The 18,798-nt window shown below is 46.0% G+C and overlaps 2 protein-coding genes across 5 annotated transcripts in view; one reads left to right on the forward strand and one right to left on the reverse strand.

Moving 5' to 3' along the window:
- LOC128342437 (coiled-coil domain-containing protein 137-like) overlaps nucleotides 1–18,798 on the forward strand; it is a 53,114-nt gene that overhangs the window by 8,802 nt on the left and 25,514 nt on the right. For all 4 annotated transcript variants that reach the window (XM_053289719.1, XM_053289721.1, XM_053289722.1 and 1 more), the window contains one exon: nucleotides 5,421–5,520. In XM_053289719.1, the coding sequence (XP_053145694.1) occupies nucleotides 5,421–5,520 (100 nt within the window). The remainder of the gene's footprint in view (nucleotides 1–5,420; nucleotides 5,521–18,798) is intronic.
- On the reverse strand, nucleotides 1,593–14,816 carry PDE6G (phosphodiesterase 6G). The gene is made up of 5 exons (XM_053289726.1): nucleotides 14,532–14,816; nucleotides 13,546–13,748; nucleotides 11,470–11,671; nucleotides 3,255–3,295; nucleotides 1,593–1,835 (listed from the first exon to the last, which is right to left on the reverse strand). The coding sequence occupies exons 3-5, from the start codon at nucleotides 11,613–11,615 to the stop codon at nucleotides 1,759–1,761; spliced, it is 264 nt and encodes an 87-aa protein (XP_053145701.1). The 5' UTR covers nucleotides 11,616–11,671; nucleotides 13,546–13,748; nucleotides 14,532–14,816; the 3' UTR covers nucleotides 1,593–1,758.

Genomic DNA, 18,798 nt, shown 5'->3' on the forward strand with positions numbered 1-18,798 from the left:
TTTGGAACCGGCTACTCAGAGATTGGTCTTCTCCGTTGCTGTCCCAAGGCTTTGGAATGTGCTCCCTGTTGAAATAAAAGCCTCCCCATCTCGGACAACTTTGAAAAAGGCAGTTAAGACATTTGATCTCCCAGGCTTTTAATTAGATTTACAGTTTAATACTTTAACCATTTTTAACATTGTGTTAAATTGTAAATTGTGTTTTAATTTGTTTTTATTGTAAACTGCCCAGAGACATAAGTTTTGGGTGGTATATAAAATTGTTAAATAAATAAAATAAAGGAAATTGTTCTCATTTAATACACATGCACATGTGTGCACACATCCTGAATGTTACTTAGCCTTCCCAAGCCAGATATGAATAGGCCCGATTCCAGGGGCACTTCAGCAGCAAACCTACCTCTGAAGTCACTTTCTAAAACATGGTTAGGAGACCGAACACTCTCCTAACCTTGTTTCTGTGATCTGACAGACTGTGGGGATCCCGGCCAGCTCTGGGGAGCGGGTGTGTGTGTATGTGTGTGTGTGTCTTCATAATGCACTGCGCACTTGCAGTGCGTTATGGACATTCCAGAGGATGGAGCAACGTGTCCTGGCACCCCAAGCCTCCAACCTACCAGCAACAGCCAGTGATGGTCTGGGTGGGTGGTCCACCCACCAAAGAGGGAGTCCTCGATCATCTGCGGGGAGGTAAGCTTTTTGAGGCTTACTCCCCGTTAACTCTCTTGCCCTTTCTCACTGCTCTTGAGAAAGGGCTCTATGTGTCTTTCTGTGCTTGATGCATATAGATGCAATGATTCTCTAATTTATTGATCAAGCTAAGCTTCTGATGTGTAGCACGAGGTGTAAAAATTCAGGTGACCAAGAGCTAGAAAGCTGGAAGTAATATTTATATTGATAATAATGAAGACTATGGAGAGTCCCTTTACACTAGAAGTGATCTGGGATTGGTCACTGAAGCTCTGTTCACAATGACAGGTGTGCAAGGGAAAGAATTTTGTCTGTAGAGAGCAGCTGGAAGTCCATTTTGTTTTAAGCCAGGAGGCTGGATGAACTCTTCTTCTAGTTTACAGATCCCTTAGCAAGTTACACTTAATCTCACCACATTTTTGAAAATCCATCTGGCCTAATTTTAAAAAACAACACTTTTGGTTACTCCACAGCCTCTCTGTGGAAACTAGTTCCTTTCCTGACTATGTGAGTTGGGGCATCTTTCTGAATATTTTAAGCTTCATTGCTTTCTCCTGCAGCCACTTGAGCTGTAGCATTCCAGTCCTATTGCCACCCCATTGCAATTGCAGCCTCCCTCTCCTCCTCCCTCTTCTTTGTTTTATCTCAATAAGTTGTTTGACAATAGCCTTCATTATTTGAGAGCTTCCACAACTTTAAACTTTTTATCATCTTCAGAGCACAGATGGGGGGGGGGAGGTCACAGTAAAACGCAATAACTATTGTTAACAAAAGATGTCATTTCTCAGTCTTGTGTGTGTCTTTTGCAAACTTCTGTTGCAGGAGAGAAAACCAAAGTTTCTTATAGTTAAAGAGAGAAGGATTATTACAGGAATTGTATTACAAAGCGGAGCCTAGTTCACTTGTTTTATTTTAGCTGTATCAATTGCTGAGAGCCAAGAACTGTTTACTATTGGTATAAGTAATCTGCAGAACTGGGGGCATAAATAAGGGGAAGGTCACGAACTGCCCAGACTACTGAAAAGGCAATGCAATGCTATACATGTCATTCCTTTTCTAGCAGGCTATTTAGATGATACCATATTGTGCCAGCTCATGGAGCTCGAGGTGGCTGAAGGCTTCCCAGGGACAGATCACAGTAATATCTGAAAGAAAGAGTGGGGTTAGCATCAATTTCAACCTAGATGTACTTCTTGCCAAAAGCCATCTTATTGCAGAGCTGGAACCTGCCCAAAGACATCTGATTACATTTACTATATCATGCAAGTATGGTAGAGGCCCTCTTATCCAAGTATCAGCAGAACTAATTCTAAGGAAACCTGTAAAATGTCTGTACAGTGGCGTTTTGAGGGGCAGCCACCCAACTGGTCTATCAACCCATGCACACTCTCTGTGTCCAAAGAAGTGCTTTAGCATGGACATACAAGTGGAGAGGCCAAGACAACTTGCAAAATCAACCCACAACCAACAAAACAAGACCATTTGGAGAGGGAGATAGGCTGAGGTGGAAGGTCAGCCATTGGCCTATTACAGCTAGGGCTGCCTACCAACTAGAAGAAAACTCAGTCTGGTTGGTTTGTTTTAAACTTCTGGGCCAGTTGCCAGATTTGTGTAAATGCTAGATGTTTGGTCTAGTTGCCAGGAAGGGGTGGGGGAGGGAAGCAACCCAATTTTCACTTAATGGATGGAGACACACACACACACACACACATATTGTTTAGCCAATGCACATGTGCTAAGGGGCCACATTGTTGAGGTCAGACTGAGCTCATTATTTCATGTGAGAATACAGGGCGGATGTGTATTTGGTCCCTCCATAGGTTTCCCCCCACACACACTTGGTTTTGTTGAACTGAAAGGCAAAATGTGAATGTTGGCAGTCACATGATTATGTGGTGGGGCTGTTGTGGGGATTCATCACCCACAGCTTCCCTGTGTGGCTCTGCTTCCTGGCTTCATTCAGGATTTTAGAAATCAAGTGTAGGAAACTCAAGATGGAAAAGGGCTGACAGAGCAAAGAACTCAAGAGGAAGAAAAGAGGCATGGCTCTTAATACTGCCAGCAATTGTGCCGGTAGGAGGTCTAAGAAAAGTTGGTGCATCTTGGCGGGGGGCTCTGTTCACCTCTCCACCCTCACATCTAAACTGTTTCCTTATTAAATGAGGAAGCAACACATCCTGAGATTTTGGGGTAGGAAGGTATGCACTCAATATTTGACTATACCTGCTATCCAGACAGGCAAGGTGTGACTGGCAAGTAGGAATTGCTTGAGCAGAACACAGTCTGAAATGCCAGACACAGAGCTGGAGAAACATAAATATCCAGGATGATGACAGTACAGTTTAGGAGAGAGACTGCTAGCAGAGGTGCCTTAGATCAGCAAGGGGTAGGCATTACATTTAGATCATGCCGAAGATCAGACCTAAATCAGCTGGATTAGGTTGCCACAGAGCTGAGAAGGGTAAACTGCATGGTGCCTATGCACACTAAGGCTTGCCATGACTGATCTGCAGCTGTTGGGGGAAATGCATACATTTGACAACAGAAATATAATTCCTTGGTACCTGTTCCCAAGCCTTCCATACCAGGGATGTCATCACCAAATCTGCAAGGGGAGGAAGGGAGAATGTACTCCATTATATTTTTTAATTGTTGCCACCTGACCGTGAACTGTTCATCCAAAGTGTGGAAATTTAACTTCTTTATGAAGCCCCATTATAGGCACATTTAAGGGGGGAAGATTGTTTTTCTAGTCAAAAGCTTAATAAGGACAACACTTAAAGGGGTGCTGATTATAGTAACCTTCACACAAACCGGAACTTTCATGTGTAGCCAGCATGGTGTAGTGGTTAGAGTCTTGGACTAGGACTGGGAAGACCTGAGTTCAAATCCCCATTCAGCCATGAAGCTCACTGGGTGACTCTGGCCCAGTCATGTATCTCTCAGCCTAACCTTCCTCACAGAGTTTGTGAGAATAAACATAACCATGTACACTGCTCTGGGCTCCTTGGAAGAAGAGCGGGAAATAAATGTAAAAATACATAAAATAAATAAAAATGTAGGGGAGGTGGGCAAAGTTACCATTGACCCTTTAAGGACCACCACAGTGCAGTGTTGCTGAGGGTCTCACATGAGGCCTAACATAACAATAGGTCTGTTATGAATTATAATGATAATAATGGTGCTGGGTTATAGAGCTTTGCACAATGGAATACATGGAATGCTCACTTCCAGCTTCAGTTCCTTTTCCCACATTCCCCTTTTTAATTCTTTAAATGTGTATTATATAGCCACAAAAGTAATCAATACATAACGTAAATACATATGTTTAACCCCTTTTAACATTTTAAACAAAAATATTAAGCTACATTTGCACAAATCAAAGAAGAAATCAGTCCAGCTGCACAGTGAGAAACGTGACCATGCTTGGAACTTGATAAATGTTGCCCTTTTGCAGTCTTAACACAAGCAATGTAGCATGCCATCATGCTGCATCCACATTGATTTTTGCCTGCTGCAGTGCCAGCAGTACAAAAGAAATGAATATTAGAGTGCACTGCAGACCACAAGTCTGATGTACATGAAAGCCCACATCAGCCTGTGGAAAACATATGTGCTATGCAGGTATGGTATAAATCTCACGTCTGAGCCTATGTATGTTAACTCAGAAGTAAGTCCCACTGAACAGCAGGATTTACTTTCATGTAAGCATATGCAGAATGAAGCCTGAATGAAGTGTTTTTGCACCAGCTATTGGGCAGCTGCTGTGGGCCCACTGAAGGCCCATTATTCCTGATACCTCTCCAGAGGTACTCTTACCCCTGGACTTTGGGGCCGAAGTCCAGGGCCTCCACAGCCCCTGGGCCCCCCGCCATCCTCTTTAGTCTGTCCCGGGTGGTGTGGTTGCCCTGCTGAGCATGATCAGCTTAATTTGCAAGGGAGGGGGCCTCCAAAGGCCTTTAGGTCTAGGCTCCAAAATTGTTTAGGTGCCCCTCTGGATACCACTTCTATGCCCATAAGCTTTGTGCGGTGGTGGTGGAGTGCCACTCTTGGCCAATTGCTTCTCCTTTCCTGCCAATTCACCAAGGGAGGCTCCACCCAAGTTGGAGAGGACTCATGGAGGGCAGTTTGCCACATGTTCCTTGAAACCTGGATCCAGCCCTCCTTGGCGTCATTTATATATCACTGATTAGTCCCCCATTTCTGGGCTTTGTTGTGGGAAAGTAAGGTTCTTGTTAGAGAAGAATGTTTTTCTCCATAATGCTGGAACAGATATAATAAGGAAAATTAGGTTCTGGAGTAGGCAAATGAGTTGTTCCACCTATTGGGGGGGGGGGGGCTCCAGCCTGCTGCTTATAAAGGAATCCTCCCAAGCAGCAAATTTGCTAACAAAAACGAGTGGTTTAGGCCTGCACAACAGAAGGCTCAGGAGCCATATCCGGCCCGCAGGGACTATTTTACCGGCCCCCAGGTATCCTGCAGCAACACAGGATCTGGAAACTGCCTTATAGCACCATCCTGTGCATGTTTACTCCGATATATGTTCCATGGTGTACCCAGTAAGGCTTACTCCCATGTAAGCATGCCTACGATTGCAGCTGAAAGCAACGGAGATATAGGGAGAGGAGGTGGTGTGGGGGGATGACATATACTCCAGGGGCCCCACTTAGCAGGGACGGGACCTATTTTTCTGGCCACTATTCTTGGTTAAACTATGGGTCCCTTTACAGGGGGACTAGATCGGAGCATTGGTTCACTTACCATGAAGGCTTCTTCTGGATGCTGGAGTCAAGGACATCTCAATGGATTATCCTCCTCACCTGCTCCAAGGTAGGACTATGTTAATTGGCTGAAAAAAAGGAAGCCTCTGAGCCTGAGGGGGATGACTGCGCCCAGTTCTTACAGGCCAAGTTAGTAAGTAAAGACTGCCATATGTTCCAAACAATTTGAACAAGCAACATAGAATATATGTGAATCAAACTATAATAAAAACGTAAGGTGAGTGAGCAACCAATACTGAACATCCTCTTCAAGGTTTGAGGTACAATCTAGCTCCTTTACTTGCACTGGTTGATGTAAACTAAGAAACTGATCTCCCAGGAGTAAGCCAAGAAGCACCAAGCTGGGTGGGCCGAGATGACCAATGCTCCGTTCTCGATTGCTGTAGTCAAGGACATCTTGATGGGACATACCAAAGCCTGTATGTCACCAAGGGAGGGATGCGCTTTTGACTATTTCTGAGGAAGCATCTCCTGTAGTGCCCATCTACCAAAGGCCTCCTGAGCAGCAGAGGCATAAATGTCCATCTTATAATGCCTCATGAAAGTGGACAGGTTCTTCCAGGTTGCAGCTTTGCAGATTTCCTGGACTGGTGCATTTGTTGAAAATGCAGCTGATGTAGCTGCTGCCCTTGTGGAATGAGCCATTATCTTTGTGGGAGGCCGAAGATTCTGTGTCGTATACGCCAGAGCAATATATGGTCTAATCCATCTGGTGATAGTTGGAGAGGTTATGGCCCTGCCTATTGATCCCAGTAGAAATTACACAAACAGAGAGTCTGTATTACGGAATGACACTGGTCTGTTGATATACGTTTTAAGGCACCACCGAACATCTAATTTGTGCCACAATTTATCCTGAGGATGTTTCAGATGTGAACAGAAGGATGGAAGGAAACATCTTGTGATTGGTGGAATTGTGATATCACCTTAGGACAGATGAAGGGGTCAGGTATTAGACAAACTGAGTCCCTTGAAGAGATGCAGTAGGCCTTGTGTATTGATAAAGCTCTTAGTTCTGACATGCATCTAGTTGAAGTGACAGCAATTAAGAATGCCAGCTTAAGAGACAATAATCTTAATGGAATTGATTTTATTGGCTCAAATGGTGTGTATTGTAGCACCCTCAAAACGGTATTAGACTCCAAGACAGAAACCGGTGTAATGTAGGTGGAGATACAATGTTGTTCCTCTGAGGAAGCTGAGGGGATGCAAAAGATTCGACCTTGCAGATATGCCAGAAATAAAGCCCACCAGTGACACTGCCTGTCTTTTCAACGTGTTCAGTTTCAAACCCTTGTCGAGACCCTCCTACACAAGTTGCAAAAGGTGGTGAATGGTAGTTTGACCCCTGGGAACGCTGTGACATGCTGACCATCATAAAAATGCCATCCTGGTACACTCTGTTTGTGGAGGCTCTACGGGAAGTGAGAATTGTCTTGGAGACCTTATCAAAGACACCGTGACTCTTTAGGATCCTCTTTAGGATCCTCCATGAGGCTAGCTGTAACCAGCCTGGGTTGGAATGCCTCACTGGTCCCTGTAGCAGTAGGTCTGGAATAAGTGGGAGGAACCACGGCTCTGATGTGCTGAAATGTAGTAACTCCACAAACCAAGATCTCCTCGACCAGAAGGGAGCCACCATTATGACCTCTGCTTGTAGGATTCTGATACACCTCAGCACTTGCGTTAGCAGTGAGGTTGGGGGGAAGGCATATAGCAGCCCTGGTGGCCACGGGGCTGACATTGGGTCTGTGTCCTCTGCTGCCCTGCATGGGAACCTGGATAGGAACCTGGATAGTTTGGTGTTCTGCAGTGTCGTGAACAGGTTGATTACTCGTATTTCCCACCTGTGTGATAACTGGTGGAAGACATCTGTGTTTAGAGCCCATTCTCCTGGCAATGAGTCCTCTCTGCTGAGCCAATTGACCAGATAATTCAGATCTCCCTTCACATGATATGCTGACAGGGAGGTCAGGTGTAGTCCCGCCCATGTCATTAGAAGGACCACCTCCATGTGTAAAGATCTTGATCTCATTCCCCCCTCTCTGTTCACATGGGCTTTTGTTGTTGTATTGTTGGTCTTGATCAGAACGTCTTGTCCTTGTAATATCTTTTGGAACTCGCAGAGCACCAAGCAAATGGCCCTCAGCTCCAGCCAGTTGATCGAGTGTTTCTTTTCCATTGTTGAGCACTTTCCTTGTGCCGAATATTGATGGCAATGTGTGCCCCCCCCCCAGCCTCTGTTGCGGGTGTCGGTTGTCACAATAGTTTTTGGAGGCTCCAGGAATCTCTTTCCTCCCAGTAGGTTCTGTGGTGAGAGCCACCAGAGAAGCGAGTCGCATACTTGAGCTGACAGAGTAAGGAGCAGATGATTCTTGGTGGCAATGGCTGTCTGATATGGAAGAAGGAACCACTGAAGTTCCCTGAGGTGGAACCTTGCCCAGGGAATTCCCTCCAGTGTTGCCACCATCAGGCCCAAGAGTCTTGCTAAGGTTAAGAGACGTACTGCTGGGGCTACATACGCCAGACTGACCACTGTGGACAGCATACGGAAGCTGTCCTGTGGTAGAAAGAGCCGACCGTGTTCCGTGTCTATCACAACTCTCAGATGCTGAAACCTGTGGGAAGGATAGAGCTGACTCTTTTTGAGGTTTACTAGGAACCTGTGCTCCTGTAGGGTCCTCAGCGTATTTTGCATATCTGATTCTGCTGACTCCTTTGTCTTTGATTGGACCAAAAGATCATCTATATAAGTGAAGACCCTGAACTCCCAAAGCCATAGATGGGCCATCAGAGGGGCCAGGACCTTCATGAAAACCCTTGGAGCTGAGGATAGCCTGAGGGGTAGAGCTACATATTGGTAGTCTATTCCCGCATATTTGAACCTTAGAAAAGCCCAGCTGCTAGGGTATATGGGTGCATGGAGGTAGGCCTCCTTTAGATCCACTGAAGCGAGAAAGTCCCTGTAGTGAAGAGCTTCCGCTATCTACCTCCGTGAATCCATACGGAATCTTTCATGATGTACCCACTTGTTGAGGTACCCCGTCCTTTTTCGGGATGGTAAACAGAATAGAATAAATGCCCCTCCCGTCCTGGCCGTGAGGCACGTGCTCCACCACTCCTATATCCAAGAAGTGTTAGATGGCCTTTTAAAAAAAACTCTGAGTGCTTGAAAATGGAGAGAGAGCGTGGAGTTGGAAGGAATCTGTGGGGAGGAAGACCATCCAATTCTATTCTATATCCCTCTTGTATTAGAGCCAGGACCCTCTTGTCCATTGTAGACTGCTCCCAGGTGTGGAAATAGCCTGACAGGTGGCCCCCCAGGTTGGACAGTTCCAAGTCATGGATGTTGCTTTACTGTTTTGCCTGGTTAAAGGCCTGTCTGTTGTTTCCCATACTCCTTGTTGGGAACTGCTGGTAATTCCATGACCCTCGCTGTGGTCTGAACTCCTGTCCCTGCCCCTGAAAGAGGGCCGAAATGTACCAAAGGGCCTTTTATAATTTGGCTTGTCTGGTTTGTGGGAAGCTGAGGGCATAGTTCTCCTCTTGTCCCTAGATTCCACAAGTACCTCTTTAAGCGCTGTCTCACTGAATAGCTTTGTGCTATCGTATGGGACCGCTGTTAAATGGGTCTTAGAGGTAGAGTCTGCCTGCCAGCCTTTTAGTCAAAGGTGTCTCCTGCCCACTGCCACAGCAGCTGAAGCCCTGGAGGAGAATCTGATGGAGTCCAATGTGGCATCAGCCACAAAGTCCTGGGCCTTCTGAAGCTTTAAGAGTTGTTGCCGCAGTCACACTGGATCACTAGGAGTATCATTAAGCAAGTCATCAACCCACATTAAACTAGCTCTGGCTACCATAGACGCAGCTGCAGATGACTGAGTTGCTAATGACGAATTGTCATGGACTCTCCTTAGGGCCATTTCTGCCTTCTTATCTGAAGGATCTTTCAGAGATGCCTCTCCATCCCTGGGGAGCAGAGAACCTGACACTAATTGGGCCACTGGTGTGTCAGTATTTGGGGGGTCTTTAGCAGGTCAGATGACTCCTGCTGGAAAGAGTAGAAATGGGATACGACTGCCATTGGCTTCCTATTAATGGCAGGCAGCAGCCATTCCTGTTTTATAGTTTCTGTAAAACAGTCTGAGGTCGGCTGCAAAGCCCCTACCTGCTCTTCCGGAGTGCTGCCGGTGCTTGCTCCTGCTCTCCTTGCCGCTGTACTGAGAGTCTCTCAGCCTGAGGGCAGGAGATTCTCTGCAGCAGCAGTACTCTGCATCGCGCCGGATGGCTCTGAGGTGGCCAGCAAGGACGTGCTTGGCACTAGGGCTCCCAGGGCTCTTGAGGCTTGAGAGAAGTTGGTCCCAGCCCTCCCAGTAGGAATGCAGATGTTTCTGAGCATCCCTGCATGCTCCATACAGGTAGAAATTTGATGGGGAAGGTCAGGGCGAGGGGAGGAAAAATATAGGAGAATTTTTTTTTTTAACAAGAGATAACTAAGGTGTAAAATTGAGAAGAATACAGATTAAGGTTAATATTAGCAGAAAATGGTGACAGAGATTGAGGAGAAGAGAATAAGTCTGCTTGGAGCGACACAGGACTGTAAGAACTGGGCGGGGTCATCCCCCTCAGGCTCTAGAGGCTCCTGTTTTTTCAACTAATTAACATAGTCCTGCCTTGGAGTAGGGATGTGCACAAACCGGTCCGGAGGCCATGTTAGAGGCCTCCGAACTGGTTCAAATGTGGCCCAGTCTGGCAGTCCAGTGCTGATGGGGGGTGGTTCTTTAAGGGCGGGAGGGTTGCACTTACCCCTCCCGCCACTTCCCCCCTGCTGGCACTCCCTTTTTTTGAAATGATTTTGGGGCAGCAATGTTCCTCCCTGCTGCCCCTGCCCCCGTTGTTAGCCGGAAATACCAGAAATAATAAGTGTGTGTGTGTTTGTTGCTGCATGCGTGCACCCGCTGCACACATCACATGTCACATGCGCACACAATGTGCGACGTGTGTGGCGGGCGCACGTGCTTGGTGGTGGGTGCACGCACACTTATTACTTCCGGTATTTCCAGCTAACAACGGGGGCAGGGGCGGCAGGGAGGAATGCTGCCACCCCAAAATCATTTCCAAAAAAGGGAACGCCGGCAGGGGAAAAGCATCAGGTGGGGTAAGTGCAACCCACCCACCCTTAAAGAGAGACCCCCGCTGGCACCGGACCGCGCCTCTGCAGTTCCGTGCACATCCCTACTTTGGAGCATGTGAGGGGGATAACCCATCAAGATGTCCTTGACTCCAGCAACCAAGAACCACAAGTAACTAATCTTTTTTTAAAAAAAAATTTAATGTAATAATGCACTAAAATTGACCTAGGCCCCTGCACGACAAGTTGTGAATAGTTCTGGCCTACCAAGGCATTTGAGTTGTGCAGCCCTGGTCACAACAAGCAGTAGGCTGGAGCCTTCCCACCAATAGAATTATTTACAAGTAAGCACTCCATCCAGCTGTTTTACATTCTGTGAGTTTTGTGGGTACTGGATAGCTTCTCCTCCTAGAAAAAGAACTTTGTATATTTAAGTATTTAAGCGAACACCAAAGTATTTAAGAGGATGCCTTCTTTGTTATGAACCAACCCTGCCACCTATTAAGATCATCAGGGGAATTTTGTCTGAGGGTGCCACTGGCTAGTCCTGTAAGGACTCAAAGGAGAGCCTTCTCTGTAATTGTCCCTGGACTGTGGAACACACATCCTACTGAGATTAGATCTGCTCCATCCCTGTTGACCTTTAGGAAACAACTGAAGACACATCTCTTCAGGTGAGCGTTTTAGCTGATGTTTTAAGTTGAATTTTATTGACTGTCTTAACTCTAAAATTTATATATGCTTTAAATGTGTTACATTTTAAAGTTTGTTTTCTGATGTAAACCACCTAGAGACTTTGGTAGTGGGCGGTATATAAATGTGTTAATAAAATAAAATAAAATAAACCTTTCAATAGGGTTCAGTCCTCACCCTTGGATACCCTTCTTTGGTGGCTTGCTCTTGAACTGCCTGGTTTGTCTCTGCTTGAATTTGGGGGGTCCTTTCCTGGGGGTGGCTGGCCCTCCAGTCACTCCAGTGGCTGATCTGATCTCTGGCTTGGGAGGTTCAAGGTTCATGGTTGTGGTGAATGAATGACACCTTGGCACAAAAGGCTGACTTCCTGTGAGTTGGTCTGTTATGTAAAAGGGAGAGATAAAGAGTTACAGCACGGTCTAATATGGGACTAGGGAGGAAATAGGTCAAACTGGTATCTCTCTCTTGGGCATGTTCCTGGTCAAAGAGGATCACTAGGGAAGCAGAACATTTCAGATTAGGGGGAGGATGATCTCTCTTCCAAGGTGGAGCTTCCCTTCCTAACACAGCCCCTGCTGGAGTGCACTATCTAAATATGAAAGCTTTGAGCTCATCACCATTCTAGAGGTTAAGGAGCACATGGTGAAAGGACCTTTAAAGCATCATGGAGTAACCTCCCTTCCCCTGTGCCGTGCTGCACTACTGCCATCACAGACACCCTGCTTTAGTTCATGTGAGCATACTGGCTCCACATACCGGAGTCAGCATGTGGACCAGTTCTGCTGCAGAAACACCTATCCCTTGACCTGAAATTATAGTTTCAAAGCCAAATATAGTTTTCCTCCCCCTGCTAAGCCACGGCCTTTTCCTGTTGAACTATTAGCACTTGCCCAGTGCTTCTTGTTTCAGTTTTTGTTGCTAGAAATGATTTTGAAAACAAATACACATAGATACATGAATGCTGTTGCACAGGAGAGTCCCCTGCAAAAAGGGCTCTTGATCATTATTAGTGCACCTGGAGTGGCAGCACACTTGGTACACTGTGAATGCTGCAGGGCTGGGAGGGACCAGCAACATATGATCATCACAGTGCTGACAGAAGGAGTCTGATGCACACATAGTGGGCTGCCAGTACCCGAATTTGCTTTGGTGCAAACGTGCCCTACACAGATCCATTCCCCTCCTTGGGAACCTTGTTTCTGGCTGCTGTCCAATTCAGAACGCTGGGCTGGATAGAGCCCAGCATTTCTTACGCTCGTATTCAGATCCCAAAACAAATGCTATTCTGATTAAAGTTTCTAGCCCTTTCACATCCTGCACCCCAGTAAACATGTCTGTCAAGGCCGGGCTGAGGGCACTGAGAGGGCGGTGGAATGTATGTGGGGAAGGTGCTGGGTTTTGAGCAGGATGGGTACTTAAGGGTGGGAGTATTCACTGCTGCTGAGTGTGGCGGGGTGCCCTGCGGGGGGGGGCGCACCAGGAATATGCCCTGTGGGCCAGTCTGTTAATATGTACACATTGTGCAGGATCATGTCTGGACAATTGTGAAAGGGGAAGGATTCCCTTTTTGTTTGTCAGCTATTATACATTCTCTCTAGAAACTGCTATTTACAGTGACCGCTTCATCTCTCTTAATGACAAGGCCTGCCCTGTGGCTTCAACCTTAGCCGTATTAACTGTTCCAGCTAGAATCACAAAACCCAAGGAATTCTGTTCCAGAAGTACTCTGGCAACTGACATGAGACAACTTTGCTCGTTTCATTGGTCTGAGAGCATTTCCCTTGTCTAGCTTGTGATCTAAAAAAACATTAGAAAACCCAGTGGTTCAAATCTACCACAAACATGCTAACAAAACAAATGCTTAAGCTTATTTAATTAGGATTTGTTGTAATTATGCAAATATTAGTCTGGATTTTCTCATCTACGTTTGGGCCCCACTATCCACTAACTTCATTGCCATTTATCATTTGCTATAGCTCTTCACACAATGCAAAGAAAGCATGGGCAGGCGGGGGGCAAGAGGGGGCAGTTGCATCCCCGCCCCAGGATTGAGCCAGTCCCATTGAATTCAATGGGGCATATTCCCAGATAAGTAGGTATAGGATTGCCATATCAGTGGCCTTCCCACTGTAGCTGGATTACACTCAATATGCCCTTCCAGTAACATGACCACAGTGGAGACCACAATGGAATCCAGATGCAAATAGAAGCTGGCTGGAGTAGAAGTCAAACTTAAATAAAAGTGGTACTCACCAGATACCAATGATGCACTGTCTTGAAAGACTATGGCTGATCTTAACAGTTGCCAGTGGGTAAATCCCTAGCTTGCAGGCACTCTAGAGGATTCAAAGAGGTTGCTAGATTTATTGTTCTCCTTATAATAGGATTATGACCCTTGTTTTTAATCCTCAATTATTGTCCGTGTCATCCTCAATGATAGATATATTGTTTATAGTCTGTGTGTACAGGACAGAGGAATGGGGGGGGGGAGTCGAGTTTCAGGCAAAAAATTTCAAACAACATTATTGTGGCAGGATAACCACCTACTTCTATTGCCTCTAGAATTCATAGAGAAACTTACTCCATAGCACCATGTGTAAAGTGAAATCTTGAATTCTATTACACCAACAGAAATTATATTACATCAACAGAAATTGTCTCCATAAAATATAATACCCTATGCCTGAACTGGCAATATATCCAGTTCTCTTTTGTGTGGTGTGTGCAGCAGCAGCAGCCTGGCAAAAATGGCCAGTATCTAAAACAAAAGTATTTAAAATACATCTTTTCAATACTTTTTCGTATTTTGTACCTAGAATATTTTTCAGAAAAGTATTTTATTTTGTATCTAAAATACATTCACTCAGATATTTTGTATTGTAAAAGTACATTGCCAAAACCAAAACACATCTCAGCCAGCCATTGCTTTGCTTTCTTGCTTCATGAGCTGCCTTTTTATTGCGTGCAGGCAGCCCCTTGGCTTCCATGCATCCTCTTGTGTGTGCTCTCTTCCTCCCTCTCTTCCTCCCGAAATTTGAGTTGTTTTACTCTGCTGCTGACTGGTCAGCCAGCCAGGTTTGAAAACCAAAGGGGAAAAAGAGAGACACCACCCCTGTGAATAAAATGGGAAATGAGGGATGAGGAGGGTGGCCTGGGGCACACTTAGGTAATTTTGGAGCCTAGACCTGAAGGGCTTCAGACACACACACACACACACACACACACACACACACACACACCCTGGCCACTTGAGGGCTGGGGGTGGGTCAGGGTAAGTCAAATCTTTAAAAACAACAACATTTTTCATGGTGCCGCTGCATGGCGGAGACAGCAACTGCCAGTTGGTTTGTGGGCACTCGGGGGAGGGAGGCAGTGGCACGAGCTCCTTCTGTGGGCAAAGGAAAACAGGCAGGTTCTTGATGGCTGCCTGGTGTAGGAACTTCTGAGCCGCCTCAAGCTCGGTGCAGTCTGGGGAGACCATCTGCTCCAAAATCCTGATAAGCCCCATGGCGGCGTGAGGTGAAGCTAGGAAGGGAGGGAGGAGGAAAAAGGGAAAGAGAGATGACCAAGTCAGTGTTCACCGCCACCCTCTCCACTCGCTTGCTCGCTCAGTTGGTTGGGCTCTCCCTTCGCGCTCTTTACTTCTCCCTCAGCTGCGGGGCTCCCCCTGCCCCAGCAGCAGCGGCTCTCCTCTCCTCTGCTATTCCCCTTTCCCCTTCCCCCCCACAACTCCTTGTAGCAGCAGAAGAAAATTAGAGGAAGGGTGGGGAGGAGGAGGAAGGATAAAGAGAAGAGGGCCTAAAAACAAAAAGAGTGAGCACGGCGAGGTGAAATGAAGTGATTCAGTGTGCTTGAGTTGGAGGAGGAGCTCAGAGAAGGAGCTCTTGCTGCAGCCTCCCTCCCCAAGTGCCCGCACACCCATTGGCAGCCTGTTGGTGTTGTGCCCTGCTCACAGAGATTCGTTTCATTTCAGTACCCCAGTGGAATTACATGAAGACTTCAACACACAAGGTTTTGAACCAAAAAATATATTGTAGAAAAATAAGAAAAAGGCACTCACATGATATCGCAACTCAGTAAGTCCATTCAAAAGTAGATACATACCGTATTTTACGGACTATAAGACGCTACGGACTATAAGACGCACCTTAATTTTAATCCAGTTTTTCAGAGTTTTAACATATTAAACTGTTAAAACATATAAGACGCGCCTGAATTTTGGCGGATATTTTTCAAGGAAAAAAGTGAGTCTTATAGTCCATAAAATACGGTATATACAACAATCACATAGATACAGCGTTCACATGGTCAGCCAGGTGGACCACAGTGTAGCAGCTTCTACCTACTGTGGACACTTTGCTCTTCTCTGAGCCTCCTTCTTATGCTAGCCTAGGCCAATCACTGCAGTCCATTACTTGTAACCGGCCTCACATGTTGCTAGCACTAATCTGGTTGTTTGCAGTCTAATCACAGTAATATGATGACTTGCACCTTTTTGGTTAAAGGCATCTTACACCACAACACCTTACAGACATACATCCTGACACAGCCCCTGTCCCTGGCATGCAGCTGCGCTGTAAAAAAGGTTTTTTTAAAAAAATATTTGACTTGCCTGGCAGGCATGGGGCAGTGGTGGGGCTCTGGGGAGGCCCCCCAGAACATTTGGAGGCCCCCAAGAAGACAGGTAAAATCTCCAGATCCCCATAGTCCATGACTAAGTGCACTTCTGAGGGCAGCATGGGAATCCATGGGAGGTGGGCAAGAGGGAGCAGCTCCCCCCTGCCAGATTTTAGATGTGAGGTAATGCCCTACCTCACAGCTCATTTACTTTAAAGTTTCTCTGTCCCTCTAGCTGCAATGCTGCAACTAGAAACCTGACCTGACCTGGGTGCTTTCCAGATTTAACCCCACAACAGTGTAACTACAGATCTGCTAAGTGTGCTTCCTGTGTTTTGACACCGCAGTCCCTGTGCTGACAGCAAGGTGCCATTCACATTTCCAATGCCTTCTTTTGGATTTTATCTTTGGGATATAGTGCTACAATGTTGCATGTGTGTCGCAAAAAGGTAGCTGTATTTCCCTGCTGTAGGGTTTGATCTGGAAAGCGCCCTGAAAGGATAAAGTTCTTTTGGTCTAGTCTCTGTGTAAATCTGCAACTTGCCTAAGCCTTAGGCAGGTTGTTTTGCAGAGTCGTTTACAAATATCTCGCTGTCTGTGTCCCCTGTTCTTTATTGTGGCTGACCAATGGTAGCAAATTTTCATTTATTTCCTCTCTGTGAAACAAAGCATCAGCATACTCTCTGTCTGAAATTTACCTTTAGAGAACTTTGTGTTCAGATTGCTAGAGGGCATGTAGAGTGCTTAGTTGGCTTTCCAGGTTACCTGGCTGTGGTGGGAGTGGGACACTGAGATGATTCTCACAATTGCCTAGAGCAAGTGTGGAGGACGCAGGGAGAAATCTGCTTTTAACTCACCTCCCCCTCAGACGACCAAGCCCTGCGTCTTTGGCACACCTCCTGTACACCCAGATGAGCAGCACTCCAGAGGGGAGTGTGGAGTGATATGTGGCCAGAACTAATTGTTCCGGCTGCCATGTATTCCATAATGCACCGTGTGTGGTATATTGGGAGATTCCTCCATCTCTGTGTCTCCTCAGGCTGACACACGATATCCGGCAGCCAGGCTAATGGTGCGCTCTCACCCTTAACCTGCTAACAGCCAGGTTTAGTAAAGGGGTCAGGCTGCATGGGAGCGCCAGGATCCATGACGATCCCAACGCTTCACACAACCACGAGGCTGGTCATGAGAACAGCCTCAGTATCACCGTGGGACACACAAAACAATACAGGAAATCAAGCAGCCATGCTTACATAGACTGGATGAAAAGCTGCCAAAGTTTTAAAAACCGTCTTTTCCCTCACAACAGCCTGTAAAGTTGGTCACATTGAGAGACAGAAAGAGACTGCCTCACAGGAGCAGATGATTCCATGTACGTTATCCCAAGTCCCCCCCCCCCATTTTATCCTCACAACAATCTTTTGAGGTAGGCTAGGCTGAGAAATAGTGAGTGGCCAAGATCACCCAGTGATCTGACTGAGTGAGGGCTCAATGACTGAGTGAGATCTTCTACCTGGGTCTCCCAGTCCTTATCCAACACCTAATCACTAGATGATGCTTATAGGGCAGTTAGAATCTTCTTTATTTTCTGATTTGTAGGAGGATATACAAATAAATCCTTTTGATTTGTATATCAACTAGATTTTCTACTGAGTAACAGCTTGGGTTTAGGCCAGGGAATCCTGTAAACCGCCCCCCACTCCACATACACATTTGCTCTCAGTGCTTCAATAATATCATAGCGAAAAGAAAGTTGGGGAGTGGATTAATTGGGGTAAACAGAATTGTTCTCCTTCCTATATGATTTGACCATATTATTGCTTCATCATAAATACAACTTGCTGCTCAGCTCATTTCATGACTAATTTTCAATTATTTCAATAGGTCTACTCTAAGCAGGATTAACACTGGATACATTCTGTTGTGTTTTGATTTCTGTTGACATACTTTGTGTATATTTTGCCCCCATCCCCAGAAAAAAGTCTGCAGTTGCCCATGAAGGGCAGTAAGAATGGAGAAATATAGCAAACATAGCAAAAAGAAACAGGTTATTATGTTGTTTTTGAATTATTTATCTGATTGCATGTTTAAAAAGCTGGAAATATTCCAGTTTTTGCAGGACAAATCCAAGCACATTAGTATGTTGGATGAATCTCCCATTGTCTGATGGCTTTTTTTTTTTTTAGCTCTAATACAAGTCTAACATCAAGTGGTCCGTAGAACAGTTATTTCCCTTTGCTGGGATGATTCAGAGCCCCAGAAAGCACAACTTGAGTGATTTAATCTTTGTTGGGTCCCTCAGTGTTGGGTCTCCAGATGTTATTGGACTTCAACTCCCATAATCCCCAACCAAAGGCCATTGGGTCTGGGGATTATGGGAGCTGACGTCCAAGAACATCTGGGGACTCAAGGCTGAGAATCCCTGGACCAGAAGACCTCTAAGCCCCTTCTGGCTTTAAAATGTTATGATTCTGTGATGCAGGTAGAGCTTCTCTTAGTCATCAGTCATTCACCCCAGCAATAGTCAAGTGATGGGAGGCATTGAGTTATTGGGGCCTAGGGCAGCTAAGGGTCCCAGGGCCAGTAAACACATTCCAAAGCAAAAAGACCCATCTTTGGGTTGAGATCCACGTTGCTTACAAGCTCCTCCTCCATCTTATACCCCTCTCCATTGATGAAAATCAGATGATACAAAGCAAATGTGCTGTTGGTAGGGTTGCCATCTGACCACCAACATGCAGCCTGCCCTGCTTTTGCACATTCAGCAGCAGCTTGATGTGCAAAACTTGACACAGTATGAAGATGTTATTAGCCTCCTCTCTTCATTTAGCAGGGGGAGAGTAACTGGCCCTATCCACCCCCAGCACAGTACCTCCAGTGACTGTTGCT

Source organism: Hemicordylus capensis, chromosome 2 (assembly GCF_027244095.1).
Source record: "Hemicordylus capensis ecotype Gifberg chromosome 2, rHemCap1.1.pri, whole genome shotgun sequence".
Taxonomy (NCBI): Eukaryota; Metazoa; Chordata; class Lepidosauria; order Squamata; family Cordylidae; genus Hemicordylus; species Hemicordylus capensis.